Source organism: Abrus precatorius, unplaced genomic scaffold, assembly GCF_003935025.1.
Source record: "Abrus precatorius isolate BTA unplaced genomic scaffold, Abrus_2018 Scaffold2, whole genome shotgun sequence".
Classification (NCBI taxonomy): Eukaryota; Viridiplantae; Streptophyta; class Magnoliopsida; order Fabales; family Fabaceae; genus Abrus; species Abrus precatorius.
The window spans coordinates 28,222,925-28,248,529 of record NW_020874362.1 but is presented as its reverse complement, the minus strand read 5'-3'; the positions used below and the strand labels follow the sequence as shown (position 1 = coordinate 28,248,529).

Sequence of the window (25,605 nt, the reverse complement as noted above, 5' to 3'; positions counted from 1 at the left end):
AACTAATTAATAAAATCATTTAAACATGTAAACTTATCTTTTCATTAGAAATGTAATTTAACAATTTATAGTATAAACTAATAATTTTACAAATATTTTAATTTTTGAGATATATATTAAACTATATATTATATTAAACTAATTACTAAAATAATTTAAATATGTAAACTTGTCTTTTCATTAGAAATTTAATTTAATAATATATAAGTTAATATCAGTGACTTTATAAGTTTTGAATTAATTCTTTAATTACAATTCATTAATTCTAATAAAAATTCTTTAAATATAATTTAAAGATAAATAAGTATAAATAAAATATAATTTCAATTCATAAGTTATACCTTTCGAATTTTAATGCATAAAGTAATAAGTAAATAGAGTTACATATATAAAGATAACTTTATACATTTTAAAATTTAATGCATAGGATAATAAGTAAGTGTATTTAATTTTACCTATAAATATAGATATAGATAGGTTTTGAATTAATTCTTTAAATACAATTCATCAATTTTAATAAAAATTCTTTAAATACAATTAAAAAATAAATAAGTATGAATAAAATATAATTTTAATTCATAAGTTATACGTTTTGAATTTTAATACATAGAGTAATAAATGAGTGCATATAAGAGTGACTTTATAGGTTCTAAATTTTAATGCGTAGAGTAATAAATAAATAGAGTCACATATATAAAGATAACTTTATACATTTTAAAATTTAATGCATAGGATAATAAGTAAGTGTAGTTAATTTTACATATAAATATAGATAGACATAGATATAGATAAATAGAGTAATATATATAAAGATGACTTTATATATTTTAAAATTTAATGCATAAAGTAATAAATAGGTGTAGTTAATTTTACATATAAATAAATATAGATATAGATAGATAGATAGATAGATAGATTAGATTTGTTTGTCTTAACAATTTTTACTATTCACCAATAAAATAGAGCATGTAAAACAAGTCATTTGACTCATTAAACTAACTTCTTGTGTTCAAAATTCTTTTTTTAATAGGCAAAACATATATTATTAACGAGAGTTCAAGGGGAACTCAAAACCTATATACACAGAAAAAAATTACTACCTTAGAGAAATAAAAAGCAAAAATATACTTATACAAAGCTAAGACGGATGCAATTTCGTGAGTTCAAATACCAATCAGCTAACAAAATAGTTTCTCCGTTACTAACAAGTGATAGCCATTTCTAAGACCTTAGAATAATAGAATCTAAAACTTCTCTCTCATCCAAAACACTATTAAAAAATACAATTCTATTTCTATGTAACCACAAAGACCACATTGTACTTACCCAAACAATTAATAAGCATATCCTTCTCTTTTACTACAGCCAACACCAACTCAAGAAAGCAAGTGAGTTGATATATCTGAAGGCAAAACCAGTGAGAATCCAAGCCAATGCGCAGTAAAGTACTAGATTTGAGATGAAATTGAACACGTTAAAAATAAATGAGTTGGAAGTTCTTCCAAACCATGACAGAAGCAACAAGTTATATCATCAATTTGAACACCTCGATCAATCAACAAACCTTTATAAGGAAGTGCATTCAACAACAATTGCCAAGAAAATACCAGACACTTAAGAGGGACTATTCCTCTCCATAGCCTTTGCAAGGCATCTGCCATATACTGATTTACACTATTAGGACCACCAAAAAGTTCAAATAGCCATGAATACGCAGATTGTACTAAATAACAACCTGAAGAATCCACCCTCCATACCCATTTATCTTCTTATAGTAACTTAATAGAAACTCCATCCAGAAGCTCCAACAAAAGATTAAAGCATAAGATCTCATGTTGAAAGAGTCCTCTTCGCCAACTAACATTCCAAACCCAATTAGTACCATCATGAAAACTATTCTCCAATACACATGATTCAGCATTCCTCACCACCGCAAACAATCGCAGAAATGCCTCACACAATCACACCCCACCTACCCACTTATCTCTCCAAAAAAGAGTGTGTAAACCTACACCCACACTCCTATCAAACTTCTCATCCAGCCAAGAATTCCCTTGATGAATAACCTCCATCAAATCACGACACCACAAAGAACATCTGTTGTGGACTGATGGATGTTGAATAGAAGAAGCTAATCTTCCATACCTAGATTTCAACACCCGCACCCACAATAAACTAGAACAATTAACACTTTGTCATAACCATTTACCAAGAAGTGCCCAGTTAAACCACTGCACATTCTTCCGCGATCTACATACCATTTCCCATTTCACCCAGGGAATTTTAGATCCATCCTTAACACCATTCCATAAAAAATTCCGTTGGATAGTGACAATCTCCTTTATCATCGACTTCGGCACCTTAAAAAAGGATAACGAGTGCAATGACATAGAATTAAGAACTGCATTAATCAAAGTCACACTGCCTCCAATCAATAAATACCTATGCTTCCATGACGCTAACCTCTTTTTAAGGGCATCTAACACACCTTTCCATGCACTAGGCTTTCTCGAGTTAACACTTAACTGTAACCTGAGATACTTTAATGAGAAACTACTAATCTTACAATGGAGGAACTCCACAGCCAAGTTTTCAAAGTCATCACCAATATTAATCTCCAATACACAACTTTTATGAAAGTTAATTTTCATACCTAACATTAATTCAAAACTATGCAATACTGCTTTCAAAGTCTACAAGTTCTGAACCGAAGCCTCTCCCATAATCAATGTGTCATCCGCAAACTGCAGCAAAAAAATATACGGTCCCTCTATCCCAATCTTCACACCAGAGAACAACCCACAAGCCACTGTCTTCCGCATAAGAACTCCTAACCCTTCCACTGCCACAAGAAAAAGAAAAGGGGCAAGAGGATCCCCCTGTTTTAGGCCTCGCTCAATATGAACCTCCAATGTAGGACAACCATTAATCAAAGCTGACAGACTACCCCCACACACACAACCTTTCATCCAACTGACCCATTTTTTTGAAAATCCAAAGCTACGTAATATAAACAAAAGATATTCCCACTCCACCGAATTATAAACCTTCTCATAATCAAGTTCTAACATAAAACATCTCTTGTTATACCGCCGCACATAATCAACTGCTTCATTAGCCACAAGCACACTATCTAACATGTTCATTCTCAGGATAAAGGCTGATTGTTCTTCTGAAATTATTGTATCCAAAACTCCTTTTAACCTATTTGCCAAAAGCTTGGAAACAATCTTATAAAGACACAACCTAACAATGAGATAGGCCGAAAATCAGATATCTGTTGTGGGTAAGACACTTTTGACACAAGTGTTACAAAGTAGGATAACAAAGACCTAGGTAGTTTTCCATTTCTAAAAAATCAATAAGCATTCTCATCACTTCTTCCTTGATCACTCCCCAAAACTTCTTAAGGAACACAAAATTAAAACCATCAGCCCCCGGACTTTTATCTCCCTCACACTCCAAAATCATCCTTCCCACTTCCTCCTCCGAAAAAGCATTAACAAGCCCCTCATTCTGTAGAATAGAAACTCTCGGTAAATCATTAACATCAATAGTAGGTTGAAGCCAATCTCTATTACTAAAATGAGCCGCAAAATAAGACACCACACCTGCTTTAATCTCATCAACCTCTTCGACACATCTCTCCCCAATTTGAAGCGCATGTATATTATTTCATCGCCTCCTCCCATTAACACACAAATGAAAGAACTTCGTATTTAAATCACCCTCTTTCCCTCATCTCAACCAAGCTTTTTGGGCTATGAAACTCTCCCTATTCTTCCTAGCCTTCCAAATATCCCCCACTAATATCTGTTGACGCTCCTTCTCCACATTGAAAAGTTCCATCACAGAATTTTTATCATCAATCAAACTCAACTCATTTATCAAATCAGAGATCACCTTATCAACATTTCTAAATACCTCAATATTCCATTTTTTCAATGCAATCTTAACACTCCTCAACCTCTGGCTAGCTCTCTGGGCAGCCCATGGAAAAGTAATATTTCTTTTCCATGCTTCCTCCACCACCTCCACAACTCCTTTATGAGTCAGCCAACAATTGTTAAATCGAAACGGCTTCGAACCCCCAATTAACCACTTTGCGCTTAAGAATAATGGGACAATGATCAGACACATCTCTGCTCAGAACCTGAATGAAACCATCTCCCCAGTAATCAAGCTAGGAACTAGAAACAAGGATTCTATCGAGTCTGCTCATCATAGAAGCATCCCTTTTTATCCACGTAAATTTTTTGCCCACAAGTGGAAGATCCACAAGTTTCATTTCCTGAATAAAAGAATTTAAGCCATCTATTTCAGAGATACCATAATTGCCTGACAACCCTTCCTCTCTTTCACCCGTCTCACAGCATTGAAGTCACCCAATATACACCACATAAATTTGCCAAAACCCCTTGTCATGAACAAATCATCCCATAACTTTCTCTTCTCAGTTAGTTTACACAATGTATAGACATTCACCACAATACATAGGTTTTTAGTAGCCAATACCTGCAAGCAAACATCCAGGAATCCAGTATCAGAAAAGGAGAAAAGTATTTTACTTTTGGAAGTATCCCAAATTGAAAGTATAACCCCACTTCTGCCAATGGAGGGTAAGGCACACCAATCAAAATCCACAGAACCTCACAGACGCGCACATAAGTTACTATTACATGTCTCAAGTTTTGTTTCCTGAATCGCCAAGAACTCCAGACCTTTAGAGCAAACAATCTCACACACCTTCTTTTGTTTTACATCGCTCCCCAACCCTTGACAATTAAATGAGCCAATCTTCATTTAGAATCAGAGCGAACCCCATGTTCTTTTGCAATCATTCTATCACGTACCTCCATCTCAATCAAGTTCTCTCGAACCTGCCCATTGTTCCCATGTACAACCAAATCAACCTTCTTGCCAATGTCTAGTAATCTCGACGCCATTGCCTCATCATCACAATCTGTAGTAGCCATTCGCTCCCCCATCTCCACTGAAGGATTGGAAGGATGCGAGTTGTAGGAGCTCTTAGAAGCATTAGTTGAGACTTCATCAGTAAGCGATACCTGTCTACTAAGTTGCGATGGCATTGACACTTCTTTACTGTGATTCCTAAGGTTGTTTTGAGGGGGTTCTATGGAAATTACATTCTTATGCCTCTTCCCTCCTTCATTACCTCAAATACCTTTCATAGAGCGTACCCTTCGAAGGGATTCACGCACATTAACCCTATCTTTCTCAATTCTGGATTGAAAGGGGTCGATTTGCGCTATCCCAATTGTCTTCATATCCCGTGATTCTGAATTTTTCCAAATCAATGCATCTAATTCAAACGGGTCTGATAAATTCAACCCATCTCTTACTATTGGGACTCCCCTCTCCATATTTTCAGAAGGCTCATTCACAGCATCACAGATAGCCACCGTCAAACCCATAATATCCACACCACTAGCCCCCAAACTCTCATCCACCAAGCACCTTTTTGCTGACACTTCACCCCTAATCACAGAATCAACTAGACGATCCTTACTTCCGATATCACCTTACAGCATACCCTCCTCCTCACTAGAATAGTTATCCAACGCTTCTAACTCCATTGAACCAACCTCAGATGAGTCATTGCCGTCCTCAGAAGAGTTAGTCACGCCTTCCTCTATTGCGGCTACTACATCACAGGCATACTTTTCAAACATGGCTATTGAGTAAAAATGATCATTGACTTTCACTGTAATGTTTTGCTTGATAAGCTCAGCAATGGTAGTACCTAATTGTATCATCCTATAATCCAATCGTCACCTTTCTGCCGTGACTTGATCTATCTGGATAAAATCACCAAGCGAAGAAACCAACTTACGAAAGAATAAATTCACTCCAAGCATGCAAAGGGACCCCATAACAACATACCCAATCTGTGTTCAAAATAGTGTTCAAAATAAATTAAATTTATTTTTTAAAATTTTACGAAATAATTTACATCTATGTTGAATTAAAAATATCTTAATTTAATTGATTCAAAATTTAAAGTTTGCACCAACCCAATTAAGCAGACTTGTTTTCTTAACTGTACAATAAACCAATCTTTTAGAATTGTTTAAATATTTTATTTAAATTTTTTTCATTTGACAAATGTTTTAACACATATGTAGTCATACCAGATTAATTCTTTGGATATGGAGATACTCTTCATAATTTTATATTTTTTCTAATTATTTTAAATTGATATTATACTACATTTTTTAATTATTGAAGAAATATATTTACGTATTATTGTGTGGATAACATAGTAGTTTATTTTAATGAGAAAGATCAAAGAGTGCATAGGTTGTTGAACTTAATCATTGACAATTCAATGTGAAATAAAATGAGTTTTTAGGTTACAAGATATGCATTGATTTTATTTCACATTAAACAATTGCATATCTTTTGGTTACACGATACGCATTTGCATCTTCATCATTCTAATCCACTAAAAACTTTGATTAGATTACTATTTGTGTAACTCAACCTAAATCACTGGTCCCCAAAATGAAGATTGGTAGGTTCTATGGAAATCATTTGGCCTTCACTTGATGAAACAGAGACGTGTGTATTGTTCGGTTTAGGATGTGACATTGAGAGCAAATGTGAATGGTTGAATACAACTCAGTTTCACGGCTGCTTTTGGAGAGATCCATGCATTGTTTTGTATCCTTATCTACTTTGTTACTGCGTTTAATTTATATTTAATAAATTATAATTTATTATTTTTCTTACTTATTATTAAATGTAATTTAAATAAAAAAATTTTAAATTTATACTAGTGTAAAAAGATTTTATATATATATATATATATATATATATATATATATAAAACTTTTTTATGAGTTATATTTAAAAATGAATTAAACTTAAAATTTGAACTAATTTTTAAAAATTAGTTGATTTAATTCTATGATGTATTAAAATTTATTCGACTTAAATATTCAATTTTGTAAGACCTGAAAAATGTGCATAAATAAATACTCAAAAACAAAAAATTATTACTCATAATAATTTTATTTAATTGAAACATAATTATTTCTGGTATAAAAGATATTTATTATGTAAAAAAAAAAAAACCTTTTAATTTTAATGTTATTTAAAGAGAAGACCCATAATTATATATGCCATGCATGTCACATGTATTCAACTTAAGATATAAGTAGACGCTTGGATTTATTTAATTTGTAAGAAAATGTTGTTTTGAAAAAAGGGTCTCAAAGTCTTAATTTTGGTTTAAAAAATTAGAAATTAGAAATTAGAAAGGTGGCACACATGGCAAACAGCAAGAATGATGCACCAACCAAGCAACCTGGGACCCACAATTTCTAAGGAATGTGGGGTTTTGAATGACCCAACAATCACTAATGCTAATCCTCTGAGATGGATAGCAAGTGCCAACCTCATGAGTCATGATCACATTTAATAATTCATAGATTTCACAGCACAACATAGAAAGTGTTCAAGCCCACCACCTTGCTTACACAAATTTGGTTAACCAGTTAATCAATCGGTTATGTACCTAAATAGTTTCTTTCTAACTAAAGAGTTAACAATAGGGATAGTGGAATAGCTATTATTGACTTCCAACCCTTTGTTGCTACACTGTTCATAATATTCTTACACTTGTCGAACACACAAATATCGTTAAATGGTATAATAGTACGTTTATATCCAAAATTAAAAAATAGATAGATATATATATATTTATTTGATTTTAATTTTTTATTTAACTTATATTTATCAGGTTATAATTTATTATTTTATTAATCATTAGATTCAGATTAAATTTTTTTTTAAACTTATACAAAAAAATCTTTTATATATATATATATATATATTTGTTATTTAAATATATAATTTGATATTAAGTTAACTTTTGTTTATATAAAAATAAATATCATATTTAGAAAAATAAGTTTAACGTTGTAATATTGTTGCTCTTTATACCCGAAATATAAGATAAACCTCGTGATAACAATGGATTTACAGCATCAAACGAAGACATTACTGAGAAATAAATAAAATCATTTTTGATCATTTAACTTGTCTGAATAAATATTGTAGTGTCACTTTTACCGAAGATCTTGAACCAGCCATCAGTCATCGCGTGCTTTTTCTGTCAATATGCAAGGCCATTTAGCAGTATATACAATAATAAAATAGAAGTACAGAAGAATATTAAACATTGAATTTATAAAAAAAAATATTGAAACAATATTGTTCAGCAAATTGCATTTATTATCACAGTAAGTACATGATTATTTTATTTATTGAAATTGTTTAATTTTAATAATTTATAGATAATTAAATGAATAATTATTTTTTACAAAATAATAGAATAAAACATGTATTAATATACATGAAATATATATATATATATATATATATATATATATATACCTGTATTAATATATATGTTCATGTGTCTAAAAGTACATTTTATATTTTTGAACGAAATTTATATGTTTATATTTATAGTAGTTCTGATATTTTAAAAATTAAAAACTATTTATTTTTTTAAATAAAATTATTATTATTATTATTTATTATATATATTTAATGTAATTTTAATAGGAATAATTATTTCACATTTAAAGGATATGAAATATTATTTTAATTTTTAAAATACTGAACTTATTTAGTTAAAATGTAAGAACGTAGATATAATATTTATAAAATATTATTAATAATATTATTGTCAAATTTATATATTTATAATATTTAATAATTTTTTATAAAATGTAAGATTTCAACCTTGTATTTTATATTAATTTTTAAATTATGTATATTAGATTTTGAGTAATTTAAATATTTATAAATATATTATTTAAAATTTGATATTTACTTATATTTTAAAAATATATTACTAATTAAAATAAAGTAATATAATAAAATATTAAATATTTTTAATAAAATTTTATAAAATTTATTTATTTAATAAAAAATATTCTAAACTAATGACTAGATTAATAAATTTTTCATTTAATAAAAAAAATTTTATAAAATTTATTAAATAGTATACAAAATAGAAATGTTAAATTAAAAAGATCAACAACTAAAATTGGTTGCTTCTAGATGAGTTAGTAATCCATAGGTGCATATTAAAGTTTTAACCATGAAACCTATCAATATATTAACAACATTTCATATTAATTACATTTACCAAATAATACACATTGTTAAGAAAATTTTATTTAATCATAAGATAATTGAAAATTTGCAAAAAGGAAAATACTAAACTTAGAAAAAAGTAACATTAATAACATACTTTCCAATATAAATTTTTTAATATATTTTTAATATTAACTAAAATTTATTAAAAATTATATAAGTTTCATTTTTTTTACTGTTTTTTCTTATATTCTTTAAAATTTTTAGAATATTGTAACTAATAATAAAAAAACGTGTGAGAAAGAATCTTCCTGACATTCTTAAATTTGAAAATGCAATTAAAGAATATCACTCTTGTTTTCCACAAGAAAACAAGTATTCTTAATTTGTTATTCAATTAAAATAAAATTTTATTAACTTTAGAATTGAATTTAACTATTTACAATTTTTTTTATAAAAAATACATAATTTTTGTATTATATTTTTTTATAATAAAATTTTATTATTATTAGTTACTTATCTTTAATTTTAAAGGTTGAAATTAACAAAAATTCATTAAAATATTGTTTTATCCTACCGACGGAAGAATATCTATTATGTTTTGGTGTTTACTAGTAGTAACAAAATTTTATGCTCTACATTAATGATTGAGATTTCACAAAATTACCGTAAATGAACACACTCTCATACAGTAAATGCATCATTTTAAAGTATCAAAGCAAGAGAGATTTTACGATGAACATGAACCGATGACCCAAATGTCTAATGTTGCAGGCCTTAACCTTTTTGTCTTCTGCGAGAAAGATGGAATATAGATAAGTTGTTGTTTTTGGACCTGGCATTTGCATTAGTATTAGATTTGCACATTAACCTTGCACCCATTGAAATTTAAATAAAGACTTATTTGTCAATATTTCAAAAAATTATCGCATGCTGCAAATTTTAAACTCTTCGAAAGTTATAACGAAGTTTTAAGAGTGAAATAAAATAATTTGAGAAATCTTATAATTCAGGTCAACGTTACCAGTTAATTGCATAATTAGTTAACTCACTGTAGCCTTAAGAAAATAAAAATAAAAATAAAAATAAAAATATTCAATTTTTTTATTATATAAAAATACATTTAAAACTGCTTAAAATATATTAAATAATGATTGCGTGACCCTCAGATTCTGAGTTTTCACCTCATGGTTGATACAAGATGAACACACACCCATAAATTTGAACATAGTTTAATCCAAACACATGCTAAGACAAGAAACAGCGGCAGAGGGAACTGCGAAACAGTAGAAAAAGACAACACCATGATCTTAGGAAAACCGTGACATTGACAAGCTCTAAATATATTTGCATACGTGGCGTGCCCTTCAATGCGTATTACCAATCTTCACTCTTCTCGCATTTGATTCTCTTCCCACTCTCCAAGTTTATTTCCGTTCTTATCTTTTTACAAAATCGCCAAGCAACAACGTTTTACACTCACACGCATGTGGGAAAAAAAGACATGAGGACTGGTCGAAGACGCTAACCAGTCATTTCCCAAGCTTTCTGTGCAAGTTTGTTCTGTTTGTCTTAAGAAAGCAACCCCATTTAAGTTTTAACTCCAAAGACATTTTTAGCATTTGCTTTAAGATAAGGGTATTAAGAAAACCCGTGCCTTTAAATACGGGAAGCTAAAACAAAGAGGGAATCATTGTCATTCCCTTTGTTGGTTTTGTTCGTTCTTTTTGTTCCAAAAAGGCAATGAGAGCGACACAGCTTGTGTTGGTTTTGCTTTTGTTCTTTTGTGTTTATGCTCCTTCTTCCTTTTGCACCAATGTTACCTATGACCATCGAGCATTGATCATCAATGGCAAGCGTCGAGTCTTAATATCTGGTTCTATTCATTACCCTCGTAGCACTCCAGAGGTAGAATATGTGTGTCTATTATGCTCCTTTTCACCTTTGTTTTTGACGTTTGGACTTCAAAGTGGTGGTGTTTGTTGTTGCAGATGTGGCCAGACCTTATTCAGAAATCCAAAGATGGAGGAATAGATGTCATTGAAACCTATGTTTTCTGGAACTTAAATGAACCAGTTCGAGGCCAGGTTCTGCTCTTTTTGGTTATGTTAATTTTACCATTACCATTTTCACATTGTTTATGTTTATGTTCCTCACTGTCTCTTGCATTGCATTGTTTGTGTGTGTACTTTGCAGTCATGCAAATACAAATCATAAACAAAAATAAAAGTAGGCAGCTTTGGAAAATAAAATGATCATTGTTTCACACGTTTTTTACAGTTAATATGAACAGTGTAGTTAAATCTTAAAACCATGAAATGGGGAGTACTACTCCACTATTCCTTAATAATATACAGTTGGGGTCTTGTGATCAAATTGATGATGGATTATTACTTGGGTTGGCAGTATAATTTTGAAGGAAGGGGTGATTTGGTTAAATTTGTGAAGGCAGTAGCAGAAGCAGGTCTATATGTGCATCTCCGGATTGGTCCATATGCATGTGCTGAATGGAACTACGGGTAAAAGTAGATCCTTTCTATGTCTCTTTTTACGAGGAAGTTCATATCTGATCATGGTCTTCAACTTTTCTCAACAGTGGTTTTCCTCTTTGGCTCCATTTTATTCCGGGAATTCAGTTCCGAACTGATAATGAACCGTTTAAGGTAATCATTCACTTCCTTTCTCTATGTCTCATCTTTTTGCTCCTGCTTCCTTTTATCATGTGAAATTGAATTGTCTTCAGGCAGAAATGAAGAGGTTCACTGCTAAGATCGTGGATATGATGAAGCAAGAGAACCTCTATGCCTCACAGGGAGGACCAATTATTTTATCTCAGGTTTTTCTCAAAATGTTATATCAATGTTTATTTTTTGGGAAATTATGGCATCCAGATTTGGAAGCATAATTATTTGTTCTATGGATAGTTTCAAATTCTTAATGGCCTACAGCATATAAAAATTCTTTTAATATTAAAATATTAAGTACTTTCTAATGCCAGATTGAAAATGAGTATGGGAACATTGATGCGGCCTATGGTCCAGCTGCTAAATCCTACATCAATTGGGCAGCATCAATGGCTACATCTCTTGATACAGGGGTTCCCTGGGTCATGTGCCAGCAGGCAGATGCTCCTGATCCAATTGTATGTTTTATCCTTTTAGCTGTTTACATCAAGGGTTCTGCTGTTTATTTTTTACTATATTGTCTATCTTACTATGCTGCTATCTACAATTATCCTACTTGATTGTTAATTTCGTAATTTGTTATATTAACTGCTTTCAGATTAACACATGCAATGGATTTTACTGTGATCAATTCACACCAAACTCTAAAGCAAAGCCTAAAATGTGGACTGAGAATTGGAGTGGATGGTTGGCATCCTTTTCTATATGAATCATTTAGTATTTGAATGTCTTGTAAATATGATCTTGTGATTTTTGAATATCCTTTCTCATTCAGCTCTATTTTTTTCTTTCTTTCAACCTTTGAATTCTTTGAAACCATAGGTTTCTTTCATTTGGTGGAGCTGTGCCTTACAGACCAGTGGAAGATCTTGCATTTGCTGTGGCACGCTTTTTCCAGCGAGGTGGAACTTTTCAAAATTACTATATGGTAATGCAACGCAACCTTACATGTTGTTTAAGATAAGAAACAATTTGATGCCACAACTTGTTTGCTTGCTTGCTCTGAAACAGTACCATGGAGGGACTAATTTTGGCCGGACTTCTGGTGGACCATTCATTTCTACTAGTTATGATTATGATGCACCAATTGATGAGTACGGTATGCTGTGTTTCAACCTTCATATTTATTGTCAGTGTTGTAGAATTGAATCTAGACATCATATGCTTATTTTTTCAAAACATTTTACTGCATGGTGCAGGAATTATTAGACAGCCTAAGTGGGGACACCTTAAGGATATGCACAAGGCCATAAAGCTTTGTGAAGAAGCACTGATAGCTACTGATCCAACAATAACATCTCTTGGTTCAAATCTAGAGGTAATAAGTGCACCTTTTAACTTGGTCAAGGAGACTCTTATTATACTATGTTTAGAACAATTTATCCTCTTAACATTTACTGTGTAAACCCAGGCTGCCGTTTACAAGACAGGAGCTGTATGTGCTGCCTTCCTTGCCAACATTGCCACATCTGATGCAACAGTAAAGTTTAATGGAAATTCCTATCACTTGCCTGCATGGTCTGTGAGCATCTTACCTGACTGCAAAAATGTAGTGCTTAATACTGCAAAGGTTTGCCTCATCAATTTCCCAATCAAAATAGATAGTTCAATTGAATAAAGTTACTCTCAAATTGCATGTGATTAATGTATCTATAGTTGAGATTATTTTTTTTGAAGTCCAAGAAGTGGCATAAACTGAAGTTATTTTTGGTATGGCAGATTAATTCTGCATCTATGATTTCAAGCTTCACAGCTGAATCTTTAAAAGAAAAGGTTGGTTCTTTGGATGATTGTGGCTCAGGATGGGGTTGGATCAGTGAACCTGTTGGTATTTCAAAGGCCGATTCATTCTCAAAATTTGGATTACTGGAGCAAATAAATACAACTGCTGATAGAAGTGACTACTTGTGGTACTCATTAAGGTATATATATTATACCTCCAAGGTTGAGAAAGCTTTCTTCTGACCAGCAATTTTCTGCCACATAATAAAACTTAATCGTGATTTTTTTTTCTGAAGTATTGATATTGAAGATGATGCTGGTGCTCAAACTGTCCTTCACATTGAATCCCTTGGTCATGCCCTTCACGCTTTCATAAATGGGAAGCTAGCAGGTAAATAAAATTAATGTCTGTCAATGAGTTAAATATTTCGTATGCACTATATGTTCTTGTTTAAATTCCTTGGCATTATTTTAAGACCTAAGAAAGAAAGAAGCATGTCCCTCCCCCCACCCCACCCCTCTTAAGCACTCTTAGATTCTTTATTTGAAAATGTTGCAAATGAGGCAAAAATTAAGCCTGTGTTTGGGTTGGTATTAGTCAGAATAGAAATAACTATAGTGTAAGGTGTCTCTCTCTTCCTGCTATGCGTGGCCACTGGCTACAGATGATAGATCACTAACCTGAGAACATAATATTCTTGGCTGCAGATCAAAAAACATTCACGCAAGTTTGCAACCTTAAACATATAAAAGCATACTATCTAGATCAAATCACTCAATTAAGCATAAAACTCAGTACTTATTAGTTTTATTATTATAACAAATACAGGTTCATTAAATATCTAAAATAGAAATTATAAACATAAATTGAATTTTGGGCATTCCTTGGCAAGCAAAATTTTAATCTCACTATTATATATGGAAATAAAAATCAAGGTTAATTAGAAATAGAGTTAGATCAACTGTTCATGGTTGTTCCTTCCTAAAATGTTCAGTTCTTTCTTTATTTCAATAGAATATTTCATGAATTATCTAATAATACTTATCTGTTCAGGGAGTGGAACAGGCAACAGTGGCAATGCTAAGGTCAAAGTAGACATCCCCATCACACTAGTGTCTGGGAAAAACATAATTGATCTCCTGAGTTTAACTGTGGGACTTCAGGTTTGTCTTTTCTTCTTATAATGTATATAAACATTTAGAGCAAAGGAAATTTAGGTTTGTAATATGCATTAGTTTGTTATTCCCTCTCCATATCAGTTCACCTAATTGTCAAGTCAGTTCTTACTACATCAGCTAATGCAAAAACCTTGTGCACATCAGAACTATGGAGCTTTCTTTGACACATGGGGTGCAGGGATCACTGGTCCCGTGAAATTGAAAGGTTTGAAGAATGGAAGCACTGTTGATCTCTCCTCCCAGCAGTGGACATATCAGGTTAGTCTCAGCTTAACTAAAGTCAGTTATTTTCCTTCTCATTTTGAGTTTTGATGTCTTCATTAACTGAAGAGATACAACTGAAATAAATTTGATTTCATTTTTCCTTTTTGATCGAAGCCATAGAATACAGAGTCTGTATTTTTTTGAATTCAGGTTGGCCTTAAAGGTGAAGATTCAGGTCTACCTAGTGGCAATTCTGGACAGTGGAATTCACAATCTACCTTACCAACAAATCAGCCATTGACGTGGTACAAGGTAATCTTTATAAGAACATAGCATCTGGTCTATATATTGAAATTCTCAATTTCTCAACTATCCTCTCATTGTTACAACTGCATAAGCAGACGAAGTGTGTATTTGGAAACACGTTAGAAAAGCTGTAAATATGGATTCAATACAGAAGCTACAACTATTAGCATTGAAGTAAACATGGATCTATATGCATTCTAACGCAAGGCCAAATACATTAAAAGTCTCTTTGCACCTATTTGGTTCACAAGATCACATGGTTTATGAACTGTCCAAGGCAGTGTTTACTCAGCTGTGTTTTCATTTGATATCTTCATCATCATATACTTACAAAGAAACTTAAGAGAATACTACTATAGGACAAATGATGTTGCTACTAACTAATATGGTAATACATGTTGTATCAGACAAACTTCATTGCTCCCTCTGGCAGTAATCCGGTTGCAATTGACTTCACGGGGATGGGAAAAGGTGAGGCTTGGGTGAATGGACAAAGCATTGGGCGATACTGGCCTACTTATGTCTCACCAAATAGTGGCTGTACTGACTCATGCAATTATAGAGGGGCTTATAGTTCATCCAAATGTCTCAAGAATTGTGGAAAACCATCGCAGACATTGTAAGTGTTATATTCTAGATACGACAAGTTGAAAGGAATCCTGAATTGTTTAAGAAAGTGAAGGCAATCCTGTTAGATACTTATTAACTAAACTAATCCTGCAGATACCATGTACCGCGAGCATGGTTACAACCAGATAGCAACACTCTTGTATTGTTTGAGGAAACTGGAGGAGAACCTACGAAAATCTCTTTTGCCACAAAACAGATAGGAAGTGTGTGTTCACACGTATCTGAATCTCACCCTCCACCAGTAGACTTGTGGAATTCAGATGCAGAATCAGGAAGAAAAGTAGGGCCTGTACTCTCACTGGAGTGCCCTTATCCTCATCAAGTCATTTCTTCCATTAAATTTGCAAGTTTTGGAACACCTCAAGGGACTTGTGGGAACTTCAAACATGGACAATGCAAGAGCAATAAGGCTCTATCCATTATGCAAAAGGTGTTACCCAGCTTCCTCTTTAAATAAGAAGTTACTATATAATATATGCCTTTTGTGTATTTAATTTGCCTTTTCCTTTTTCAATATATGCTGACTCTAATGAGTATTAACATTTAACAGGCTTGCATTGGATCAAGCAGTTGTAGAATTGGAGTATCTATTTATACATTTGGAGATCCATGTAAAGGAGTAGAAAAGAGTTTAGCTGTTGAAGCTGCTTGTGCATTGGCTAGTCGCTTCAAGCCTTCCCACTTCCTAGCTTAGACTTGGCTGAAGAGCACTGCTCATTGTTGAAGATGGTTCCTAATTACTTGATTAGCCAAAGCAAAATGGTATTCTGGTAGTAAACAAGGTGAAAAAAATGTCAATCTCGCTTATGCATGATGTGTGATCATGGTACTTTTTACTCCAATGGAAGGTTTCTAATTCACTAAACAAGAATTTGTTCTCACCCATCAGTGTGAGAAACAAAAGGGCTATTTATGATAACAACAATTTGTTCAGGAAACTCCTATCATGATTATTAAGATTCCGTGCCCAAAGCCCTTTTGATTATTTACATAGATGATTTTTTTTTTTCCAAAATATGGATAATAATTTTTTGTGATATAAAAATAATTGGATATCTTTGATTTCGACAAAAAGTACCAAAATCTTCATCATTCTTGCCCACCAAGTCTAGATGACTTTAAAGTGACTCACAACTGAATTATCATGTCATTTATGTATAAAAGAATAATGAACTATTTGATTTAGTGTTTAACAGTGTTGTTTAAGTCCCCCATTAAAGCAATTTTTTTTTTAAGAAGTTAGCTTTTAAAGTTAATGTTAAATTTTAGCCCAAATTTAAAATAATATCAAATATTGGATTATCCTTAACTGCAACGTTCAAGTGTTGAAGTGAATTATGTAATATAATATTAAGGGTTACGTATAGTCTTGTCCGGTATATCAATTTATCCTCATTCTAATTTCTGCACGCCGCGCCAGACAAAAATTACTTTTTAGTTTTTATCATCAAAGGGGAAGAAAAATAAAGTTTTTTATTTGTTATTTTTAATAACAAATTTGCCCAGGATGTGATTCCAAACTCGTAGTGACGGTGCAAATGCAAATAGATAGGTACTAATTATTTCATCTTTTTTAGTGTAATATTTTAAATATTTTTTTAATCAGTATCCATTTTTTATAATCAATATAATAAAAATTAATATTAAAAATCAAAACTAATTTTCAAAATATAACTTTAGTATTAATAAAAAATAATAATAATAATAATAATAATAATATTCAAAATGAAATACTTAAAATTTGTCCTTTCATTCAAACTCATCATCCATAGTCCAAGCAGAACACACCACATGCAATAAGCTAAAAATCTGTTACTTGGCAAACTCAAAAGTAGCAACTAGCAAGCTCTCATAGAAGACAACACAAGGAATGATTGAAGACAACCATAACAATGACAACCCTTTACTTCTCAGCTTAGGATCAATCGCCTATGTTGGCTTAACTTACCTCTACCCACTTGTTTCCTTTCGCATCGTTCTCCAGCATTGTCATCTTTTCAACGTTCTTTATTTCCGACATTATCTATTTAAAAAAGGGGTTTGTGAGAGTTTAATTTTACTATACTGTTAATTTAAGAATTTTTATGCTATCAATTAATTAAAATATATTATAAATATAATTTATATATTAATTATTTTATAAATTGATATTTTTTATCGTTGAAATCAAGTACAAGTAAAAAAGTATTATTTTAAATAAAATAAAAAAGTTAAACATCATAGAAATATAAATGACAACTACTCACACCTCAAGAGTTTGAAGGTTTTTTGGTTGAGTAGGGTCTCCAAGTATGCTTGCATGTTGGAGATTTATTTTAGTGTTTTAGCCCCTCGTGAAAAATAAAATAAAAATAATAATTAATTAACATTCATATCATCTCATGCAACTTCTGCAATAAAGTTCTTAAGGTGTTTCCTGAATCATTCCTTAAACTCAGAAAGGGCATAATGAGAGGTACAGAGATAGTGTTGGTTTTGGTTTGGTTGTTTTGTGTTGATGCCTCTGCTTCCTTTGGCAATGTAACGTACGATCACAGAGCATTGATGATCGGTGGGAAGCGCCGAGTCTTGATATCTGGTTCTATTCATTACCCTCGTAGCACTCCAGAGGTATATGTGTGTGTGTGTGTGTGTGTGTGTTTTCACTTTGGATTACTAAACAGTGCTAATATATATTGTGTTTGAAGATGTGGGAAGACCTTATTCAAAAATCCAAAGACGGAGGAATAGATGTGATCGAGACCTATGTTTTCTGGAACTTACACGAACCTGTTCGAGGCCAGGTTTTCATTTTTCTCTCAAAATCTACAGTTTGCAAAGTTGATGAGTTCGTTATATATGTTGAAGGTTTACGCAAATTATGAGAAGTAGAAAATTTTGGTAAAGAAAGAAGAAGAATAGAAATACGATGATTTTATTATTTGATACATGTAATACATGAATTTGGTTCATTATTTATATTAGTATCAAAATAACTCTTAATTTATATCAAATAATTAATTCATCATTAGATGTTGAATGGTTAGAAACTAAAAATTATAATCTTTCATTAAAGAGTTAATATGAAATGGGAGAAGAGAGAAATGAATAAAAAAGTGTCCCCCAGTAACTGTGACGGATAGAGCCTTAATATGATTTTTATACTAATTTATAATTTTTTAATATAATTAAATATATTTTTATATGAAATTGATATTAGTACTACCGAAACAATGGTCTACTTATGATTATGAATTTTTTATTATTTGATTATTTATTATTACTTTTTATCTTGAAAAATATGTAATATGATTTTTATACAAACTTAATATTTTATCTAACTAAATTTTATAATAATTTATTATTTAATATATTATATTTATAAACTCGATTTTAATTTAACGACGATTGAATCATAAATTATTGTCTCTGTTAGTTGTATGATTTTTTTAAAAACATTGCTAATTACCAAAATTAGTACTTTTTACTTAAATCTTTATTCCCGTTAATCCATTTTTGGACATAACCTTGAACCACAGTCACTAGATTACATCCAAAATTATGTACTGAAAGACATCGAAGTATATAAAATCTTTAATCTATTTTAAACTGAGCAACGGGAAACTTGGAGGATCACTTGGTTTTTGACATTATTCTAACAGGTATTAGTTAAGAAAAAGTGTGAAAGACTCCTCAGCATTTCATACTTTTAACTACACTGTTCATGCTATACTCTTAATTTCAATCCAAAGAGACACATTCACATTTAACCATAGACAGAACATAGTTGTTGATATATTATACTGACATCAAATCAATGATGAATTTTCATTTACATGCTTTGGCAGTATAATTTTGAAGGGAGGGGTGATTTGATCAAATTTGTGAAGACAGTAGCAGCAGCAGACCTATATGTTCATCTCCGGATTGGTCCATACGTATGTGCTGAATGGAACTATGGGTAAAAATTGGATTTAAATCCTTTCTGTTCTGTGTATATTTTTGCATGGACAAGATACATAGTTTTATTTTCATATTTTCTTCTCCTACGAGTGCTTATGCATAAGCTTATCCAAACTGGATTATAACTTATGACCATAGTCTTTAACTTCTTAACAGCGGTTTCCCACTTTGGCTGCATTTTATTCCGGGAATTCAGTTCCGAACTGATAATGAACCATTCAAGGTAATGCTTCCTTGCTCTCTATATGACTCATCCTGTTACACCTACTTCCTGCTATGTTGTAAAGTTGAATCGTTTCTTCAGGCAGAAATGCAACGATTCACTGCTAAGATTGTGGATATGATGAAGCAAGAGAACCTCTATGCATCACAGGGAGGGCCTATAATTTTGTCTCAGGTTTTTTATGTTTTATTTATTATTAAATTTATTGAAGCATGCTTATAGATAATCTACATGGCCATCTTCATATTTTTTAGTAAGATAATTTTTTTAAGTATTTTCTAATGCCAGGTTGAAAATGAGTATGGGGATGTTGATGGGGCCTATGGTCCTGCTGCTATATCTTACATCGATTGGGCAGCATCAATGGCTACATCTCTTGATACAGGAGTTCCATGGGTCATGTGCATGCAGGATGATGCTCCTGATCCAATTGTAATTCTTCTCTTCTCCTGTTCAAATAATTGTTATGCGGTTAATGTTTTAATTTATGGTCTGTTTAATCTTGCTATGTTACTGTTTTCAATCATCTTATTTGCTTCGTTAACTGCCAGATTAATACATGCAATGGATTTTACTGCGATCAATTCAGACCAAACTCCAAGACAAAACCAAAAATTTGGACTGAGGGTTATAATGGATGGTTAGCTAGCTCTCTTTTCTATGAGGCATTTACTTGTCTGAATAGCATTCTCAAAATATGATGTGATTTAATGTGTTTCTCCTTTCCGTTTCTCATTTAAACTTCTTGTTGTTTTTCTTACAACCTTTTTGAATTTTTTGCACTGCTAGGTTTCTTTATTTTGGTGGTGCTGTAGCTTACAGACCTGTGGAAGATCTTGCATTTGCCGTGGCGCGCTTTTTCCAGTTAGGTGGAACTTTACAAAACTACTATATGGTAATGAAACCTTACATTGTTTTTTTATTTATTATCATATGATTAAAAAATAAATAAATCTTAACTACATTAGAAAAGAAACTAGCTAATACCATAACATTTTTGTTGCTTGCACTGAAACAGTACCATGGAGGGACTAACTTTGGCCGGACAGCTGGTGGACCGTTCGTTGCTACTAGCTATGATTATGATGCACCAATTGATGAGTATGGTATGCAGTTCTTAATCTTCATATTGCATATTTATTGTTGAAACTGAAGATACTATAAATATACTACTCAACCTTGCCTTGGTATGTAATCAAGAAGATAAGTACACAGTAAGTAGAAGACAAAAAGATTATAGTTTTTAATTTAAGTATTTTAACTGAATGATGCAGGAATTATAAGACAGCCTAAGTGGGGCCACCTTAAAGATGTGCACAAGGCCATAAAGTTTTGTGAAGAAGCATTAATAGCTACTGATCCAGCAATTATATCTCTTGGTCCAAATCAAGAGGTATAAGTTTCCTATTTAATAGGCTAGATTTTTTACTTAACTTCTACAGGGTCTATTGTTCATTTGTCATAGGTTTCTCTAGTTCCCTCATCCTTCCCAACTTTGTGAAAGTTTCATTTTATTGATTGTGAAAAAATGCTGGTGCTAGATGCTAATAATCATTCACTTCTGTTAAATTTCTTATTTTCTATAAATATTACCCTCAACTACATAGATGATGCATGTGTTTTAATATTTAAACACAGGCTGCAGTTTACAAGACAGGAGCCAAATGTGCTGCCTTCCTTGCCAACATCAACTACACATCCGATGCAACAGTGAATTTTAATGGCAATGCATACGATTTGCCTGCCTGGTCTGTGAGCATCTTACCAGATTGCAAGAATGTAGTGCTTAATACTGCAAAGGTTTGCTCATCAACTAACCAATCAAAGTGGATGGTTAATTCACTGGAGTTACTTTACGAAGTGTATATTAATATTCATTTGTCAATGTCTAGGGTCAATATCAGTTGTATTATTTTCTATTGCAAGAAGCATGTAGCATCAACTAAAGTATTTTTGGTATGACAGATTAATTCTGCATCTATGATTTCTAGCTTCATAACCGATTCTTTAAAGGAAGAGGTTAGTTCTTTGGAGGATTGTAGCCCAGGTTGGAGCTGGATCAGTGAACCTATTGGTATTTCAAAGGCTGATTCATTCTCAAAATTTGGATTACTGGAGCAAATAAATACAACTGGTGATAGAAGTGACTACTTGTGGTACTCATTAAGGTATATATTATGCCTCCAAGGTTGAGAAAACTTTCTTCTGACCTGCAATTCTCTGCCGCATGATAACACTTGATCATGATTTTTTTCTGAAGCATTGATATTGAAGATGATGCTGGTGTTCAAACTGTCCTTCACATTGAATCCCTTGGTCATGGTCTACATGCTTTCATAAATGGGAAGTTTGCAGGTAAATAAAGTTCAAGGCAATGACATCTGATGATATGTTTCAAAAACCATGTCTTATATGCGTCCTTCCTAAATATTCGTTTTTTTGTCTCTCAAGTTGTAATAACAAAGGTGTATGGTGTATCTAATCCTTATCTTCCTGCTTTGTGCGGTCATAGGTGATAGATAGTAGATTAGTAATTTGAAACTATAAAATTCATTCATGGCTGCAGACCAAAATACAAAAATTCAATATCTTGCTGTTATACTATTATGCAACCTTAATGGATGAAACATTTTAATGTATATTACCTGATCAAATCACTCAAATTACACTTAACACTCAGTACTCACCAGTTTTCTCAGAAGCAGTTGAAAATATTTTGTACCCAATCCTTGGTTCATTAAATGTACAAAAGAAGACTTTTTAAGAAAATGATATCTTTGCACTTGTCATGTACAATTTGATCCCTTTAAGGAGGGAGGTAAAATAAAATCAAGGTTATGTATGATCAATTGACCATGGTTGTTCCTACCTTTCAATTAAAAATTTCATGAACTTTCTAATAATACATAATACTTATCTGTGTTGTTAAAACTCTTTCAGGGAGCGGAACAGGCAACAGAGACAGTTATAAGGTCAATGTGGACATCCCCATCACACTTGTGTCTGGGAAGAACACAATTGATCTCCTCAGTTTAACTGTGGGACTTCAGGTTCACCTTTTCTATTCTTACTGTAATGCATAAGCATTTAAGACAGACAACACATTGGTCTGTATTATGCATTGACTTGTCATTTCCTCCCCTTGAGATTTGTGATTTCTCATTACTACATTATCTAATGTGAACATTATACGACAACATCAGAACTTTGGAGCTTTTTTTGATACATGGGGTGCGGGGATCACTGGTCCAGTAATATTGAGAGGTTTGAAGAATGGCAGTACTCTTGATCTCTCCTCCAAGCAGTGGACATATCAGGTTATATTCTATGCTTTAAGCCTATTATTTTTCTCTGTCCTTTTGATAACTTCATTAAGTAAATAGATATTACTGAAATAAATTGAATTTCATTTTTCTTTTTTATTGAAATTTTAGAATGTATGACCAATGTTTTTGTGAACGCAGGTTGGCCTTAAAGGTGAAGACCTAGGTCTTCCTAGTGGCAGTTCTGGAAAGTGGAATTCACAATCTACCTTACCTAAGAATCAACCCTTGACTTGGTACAAGGTAATATTTAATAAGAATATATTGAATTTATAGTTTTTCTAATGTGTGCTTAAAAGTACAAAATAAGAAATCAATAAATTATATTTATTGAAAATTATAACATTTAACAGTAATAATAATGCATAGTATCATGTGATGTCTTATGATATTTAATAAAATTGCAATATATAGATTTTTATTATGTGATATTGAGTACACCTCAGAAAAACAGCTGAATTTAGATGTGACTTTACTTTTTTATAAGTTTACTCAGCTCTGCTTGCATCTAATATATTCATCTCTGAATGGCATAATACAAAGAAAATTAAGGCTACTAATAGTATTCCATGTTGGTTAGATAAACTTTGTTGTTCCCTCTGGCAACAACCCAATTGCAATTGACCTCACGGGGATGGGAAAAGGTGAGGCTTGGGTAAATGGGCATAGCATTGGACGGTACTGGCCTACATATATCTCTCTAAATAGTGGCTGTACTGACTCATGCGATTATAGAGGATCTTATGATGCATCCAAATGTCTCAAGAACTGTGGAAAGCCATCACAGACATTGTAAGTGTTAGATATTCTAGATGAGAGAAATTGAAAGTAATGTTGAATGAATCGAGGAAAGTAGAGGCAATTTTATTAAACAATTGAGTCAATGATGTTGCAGATACCATTTACCACGATCATGGTTGCAACCAAATAACAACACTCTTGTATTGTTTGAGGAAATTGGAGGCAACCCTACACAAATATCCTTTGCTATAAAAATAATAGGAAGCTTGTGTTCACATGTATCTGAGTCTCACCCTCCACCTGTAGACTTGTGGAATTCAGATACAGAATCAGGAAGAAAAGCAGGGCCTGTACTCCCACTAGAGTGCCCTTATCCTAATCAAGTCATCTCTTCCATTAAATTTGCAAGTTTTGGAACACCTCAAGGGACTTGTGGGAACTTCAAACATGGACAATGTAGCAGCAACGAGGCTCTATCCATTGTGAAAAAGGTGGTATCCAATTTCAAGCTTTTCTCATTGAATAAGAAATTCATATGCCTTTTGCTTAGATATTTTTCATTTCAGTTGAGATTGACACTAATAATCTTTTAACAGACCTGTATTGGATCAAACAGTTGCAGTATTAGAGTATCAATTAATACATTTGGCGATCCATGTAAAGGAGTGACAAAGAGTTTAGCCGTTGAAGCTGCTTGTACGTAGACAAGTTGTTTCAACCCTTACCACTCCCTAGCTCGGATTTGGTTTCAGCTGGAAAGCACTACCCAAGTATCTTATATTGGATTGTTTAGCAATATTTAGAATAAACTCTTTGAATTATTAAATATATCAATTATCCATATTATTAGTTTAATCATAGACTCGACAAGTTGATAGCATTGCAATTGGGCTTTTGTTTTGCATGACTCGTGATAGGTTGGGCCACTAATGTATTGCCCATTGAGAGATCTTTACTCTACCATAAAAAAATTATTTATCCTATTTCCTAATGAGGTATGAAAGATGTATGCCTCTTTAGGGTACACAATTCTAATCTTGATTCGATCTTTAATTAATGATAGAACACGCTACAATCTATATCTATATGATTAAATTGATCTAGAACTACAATAAATTTCCTTCACCTTACTCAGTTGAAGATGCTTCCTCATTACCCAAAGTAAAATAGTAAACCAGGAAATAAATGTCAAACGAAACAGCATATTGTTACTTGCAATAGAAAGAAAGAGAAAAGTCTTGCTGATGCAATGTGTTAGAAGTTTGAGAATTCAGTAGACAAAGAAGATATCAACCTAAAATCAACCAAGGGATAGATAGACACTCACCCTGTTAATATGTCCTACTGTTATCAAGAAATAGAGAAACCTATTTGCAAAAATTGAGCCTCCATAATCCATTTATTGTGGGATAAGTAAAGTGTAGGTCATGGTTTAGAAGATTCAAAAAACTGATTCTTCACATCTTCAATACACATTACACTATTAACTTTTTACGAAAATAATAAAATCATGGGCAAC

General features: G+C 32.1%; 2 protein-coding genes across 3 annotated transcripts; both read left to right on the top strand.

The window, feature by feature from the left end:
- The first annotated feature begins 10,873 nt into the window (after positions 1-10,873).
- Positions 10,874-16,789, top strand: LOC113858130 (beta-galactosidase 8-like). Of its 2 annotated transcripts, none has more exons than XM_027490615.1 (19): positions 10,874-11,040; positions 11,124-11,219; positions 11,539-11,651; positions 11,729-11,795; positions 11,876-11,968; positions 12,131-12,274; positions 12,415-12,503; positions 12,639-12,744; positions 12,828-12,915; positions 13,016-13,134; positions 13,228-13,386; positions 13,536-13,738; positions 13,835-13,929; positions 14,593-14,702; positions 14,862-14,975; positions 15,132-15,233; positions 15,635-15,846; positions 15,951-16,287; positions 16,408-16,789. In XM_027490615.1, exons 1-19 carry the CDS (start codon positions 10,876-10,878, stop codon positions 16,549-16,551), a joined length of 2,556 nt encoding a protein of 851 aa, XP_027346416.1. In that variant the 5' UTR covers positions 10,874-10,875; the 3' UTR covers positions 16,552-16,789. The 2 variants fall into 2 exon arrangements, with proteins under 2 accessions (XP_027346416.1, XP_027346415.1); XM_027490614.1 differs by having other exon boundaries at positions 14,862-14,996; positions 16,408-16,756.
- Positions 16,790-18,305: 1,516 nt separating this feature from the next.
- On the top strand, positions 18,306-24,790 carry LOC113858131 (beta-galactosidase 8-like). The gene is made up of 19 exons (XM_027490616.1): positions 18,306-18,467; positions 18,545-18,640; positions 19,685-19,797; positions 19,956-20,022; positions 20,104-20,196; positions 20,311-20,454; positions 20,574-20,662; positions 20,812-20,917; positions 21,041-21,128; positions 21,297-21,415; positions 21,661-21,822; positions 21,988-22,190; positions 22,283-22,377; positions 22,963-23,072; positions 23,226-23,339; positions 23,487-23,588; positions 23,926-24,137; positions 24,241-24,577; positions 24,683-24,790. The coding sequence occupies exons 1-19, from the start codon at positions 18,306-18,308 to the stop codon at positions 24,788-24,790; spliced, it is 2,520 nt and encodes an 839-aa protein (XP_027346417.1).
- The last annotated feature ends 815 nt before the right edge of the window (positions 24,791-25,605 follow it).